At 49.0% G+C, this 2,877-nt stretch overlaps 1 protein-coding gene across 1 annotated transcript in view; it reads right to left on the bottom strand.

Annotated features, from left to right (window-relative positions):
- Window positions 1-6: 6 nt before the first annotated feature.
- ahdc1 (AT hook, DNA binding motif, containing 1) overlaps window positions 7-2,877 on the bottom strand; it is a gene marked incomplete in the record, with an annotated part of 12,185 nt that continues 9,314 nt past the window's right edge. The window contains 2 exon segments of the mRNA XM_035682014.1: window positions 7-483; window positions 1,137-2,862. Coding sequence (XP_035537907.1) covers window positions 1,143-2,862 — 1,720 coding nt within the window.

Below are 2,877 nucleotides of genomic sequence, written 5' to 3'. Positions count from 1 at the left end.
TTGTCCATATTGCAGATGTACAGAACAGGAGATTGGTGAGATACAGACTTCTGGGAAACTGAGTCCTCCACGTATCACAGCAGGATTCAAAGGGGTGAGGAAATAGGTCTATATCTGTCCGTCAGCGTCTGGTATTCATCTGTCAGCTCCTCTCGGCCATTCCCTCATTCCAGCATAGAGTGTGAGTGAGTGTACACATGTATGGATTTATGTGTTCTTGTTTAGGTAGTGAATTAATCTGCACATGCGTGTCTATGTGTGCGTGTTTGTGTGTGTGTTTGTGCATTTGTGTGTGTGTGTGCATGCTTAGGTGTTTAAGTTGCTGTTGATCTTGATTGTCAGTGCTGGAGAATTAAAGCTTTACTGTCCAAAGCTGGCAGCTAAATTCTCACCCTTCATTTCACAGTCTCTCACAAAGAAGTCTCCTTACCAAAAAAGAAAAGAAAATGTTTGCAAATCTGTAAAAGCTTGGATTGAATGCACCTGAAAGAAAAACAGAGGGAGAGAGAAAGAGATGAAGAGAGATAAAGTAACACAAAAAGCATACTATTTTGAATTCAGTTGAATGAGCTAAACCTTGACACTATTGAAACAAGTAATTGTAAACCTACTTTACTGTAAGTAAAGCCGTGTTTCCATTGTTTGACTTGGCGCTAAAAGTGTGCTGTTGTTGTACTCAATTTTTATTGATTTACATATTTGTACTTGAACATGTTTTGAGATACAAACTACCAAAAAACCCAAATTGCTTCAATTAAATGAGCAACAATTTGCCAACATGGATCTAGATAGTACCTAGGAAGTCTTGCAAAAACAATTAATTAATTGTTATTCAATTGTTATTTCGTGAAACTGACACGAAAACTACTAATACTGCTTCTTCATTTAATTAAATACCAATTAATAAACAGCTTTACAATTTTGTGTATCTATTGATGGATTCATTCTTTCATTTCTGATGTCTTTTTTTCCTTATTGTCTAATTAAATAACAATTAAAAAGTCACATTCAAAACAAAAATATGGTCATCCTCAGTAATCAGACTCTCCTCTGGAAATGTCTTTTAAGTTCCAGTGGTTTGTTTAGCTTAGTTGTTGGACGGCCTTTCTTTTTGTATGAAGCTTTAATGAACTCACCTGCTGTTACAGGCTGGTGACGCTGAAGCTGTCATCATTGGCTGGGTCCAGGAGCTGGCACAACACCCCACCTCCCTGAGTCGCCTGGGAGGGGTAGCGGTGTCCCATGCCCTGGTAGGATTGATGGGACAAGGTGAAGCCACTAGTGTCCTCCTGATGGGGCGAGGAGTCCAGGGGAGGTTTGGGGTACGGGGAGAGTGGCAAGGGGGCCTGGCGATGGCCTGTGCTCATAGCATGGGGGGTCATATCCCGCTTGTGGGGGGGCCCGGTCGAGGAAGGGCTGCACTCCTCATACAGCACAGGCGTTGAGTGGGAGTGGAGGTGAGAGTTAGGGTTGGTGTGTGTGTTGTGGTGAGGCTGATTGTTGGTGTGAGGGTTTGAGTGGGAGAGGGGGTTGCTCTGGAGGTGTGAGGTGGGATGGGTGTTGGTGTGTGAGCTCAGGTTTGCGTGGGGCTGGGTATTGTGATGGTGTGTGTCATGGGGAGTCGGGTTCATATGTGTGTGTGTGTTCGCATTTGGGCTAGTGAGCGGATTACCATGTGTATTTCCATGAGGACTTGTGTGTGGGTTGCTGTGTGTGTGCACGGCTGTATTTGAGTGTGTGCTGTGTGAGTGCGGGCTGGGGCTGCTGCTGTGCGATGTCTGTCCGTACCAGTAGGGGGAGCTGCAGTAGCTGGGAGAGTCATACTGCGAGAACTGTGGGTCTTTTGGTGGGGGCCGGTGTGAGGGACTCAGTGCAGTGCCGCAGTGGGGTGTTACCCGGGGTGAGGGAGAGCAGGAGGGGGAGAAGGTCCTGGAGGGGACAGGGTGGTAAGACTGTGGAGGAGGAGGGGTGGGCTTGGGAGGGTAAGGGGGAGATGAGACACTGGGTGAGAGGGAAGAGGAGGACTCACCAGGGTATAAGGCTGGATATCGCTCCTCGGAGGAAGGAGTGGAGGGGTGGGCAGAATAAGGGGAAGGGTACTCACAGGGGTCCTGGAGGTAGCTGGAAGGTGGTGCAGGATTGGGAGTGGCCAGGGGAGAGAGGCTACTACTGTCTCCACTGTAATAGTCCAGTCCCTCCTGGAACAGCCCAGAGCCCTCTGGACCTCCAACAGTCACTGGTCCTCCAGCTCCAGATGTAGAGGCAGCCTTGCCCCTGCCTTTGGCGCCTGATGGCCGCTCTCTCTGACATGGAGACAAACCCCCTCTGCCTCCTCTAGACCCTCTGCCTCGTCCTCCAACCCCTCCCCGCTTAGGTCCAGGAGTGGGCGTCGGGGAGGGACTGGATGGAGAATCAGAGTGTAAAGCAGAACCTCCTTCCTTTTCTAATTGTGGTTCAGTCCGTTTCCTCCGACCGCGGCCAGGTTTGCTGGTTCCCCCACCCTGGAAGAGGACATTTTGGCTCCAGTTATACGAGGGCCCTGAAGCACTCTCATGCCAATCCATCATCAACTTCTCCAGGCTGGACAGACTTGACTGACCCCCCTCTCCACTCACAGAAGCAGCCTCATTCTGTTTGTACGTGCCACCTGTGGAGCTGGGTCCACTAACAGTGGCTACAGAGCCAAGATGTGAAGAGTCAGAGGAGGATTCTGAAAGGCTTTCAGGAAAAGGTTGTCGCTTGGCCTTCTGGGGGGTGTAGTTGGAGATATCCAAGATGTCTTTGGACTCATTGGAGCCATATTCACTGTAGCCGTGATACTGATGCCCAAAGCTGTCTGTTGCCCAGCCACCAAAACCTTGCCTGGAAAAAGAAAAA

Source organism: Morone saxatilis, unplaced genomic scaffold, assembly GCF_004916995.1.
Source record: "Morone saxatilis isolate NCDOM2014 unplaced genomic scaffold, NCSU_SB_2.0 Contig9, whole genome shotgun sequence".
Taxonomy (NCBI): Eukaryota; Metazoa; Chordata; class Actinopteri; family Moronidae; genus Morone; species Morone saxatilis.
Note: the sequence above shows the minus strand (reverse complement) of the source record. Positions and strands in the feature narration are given on the sequence as shown.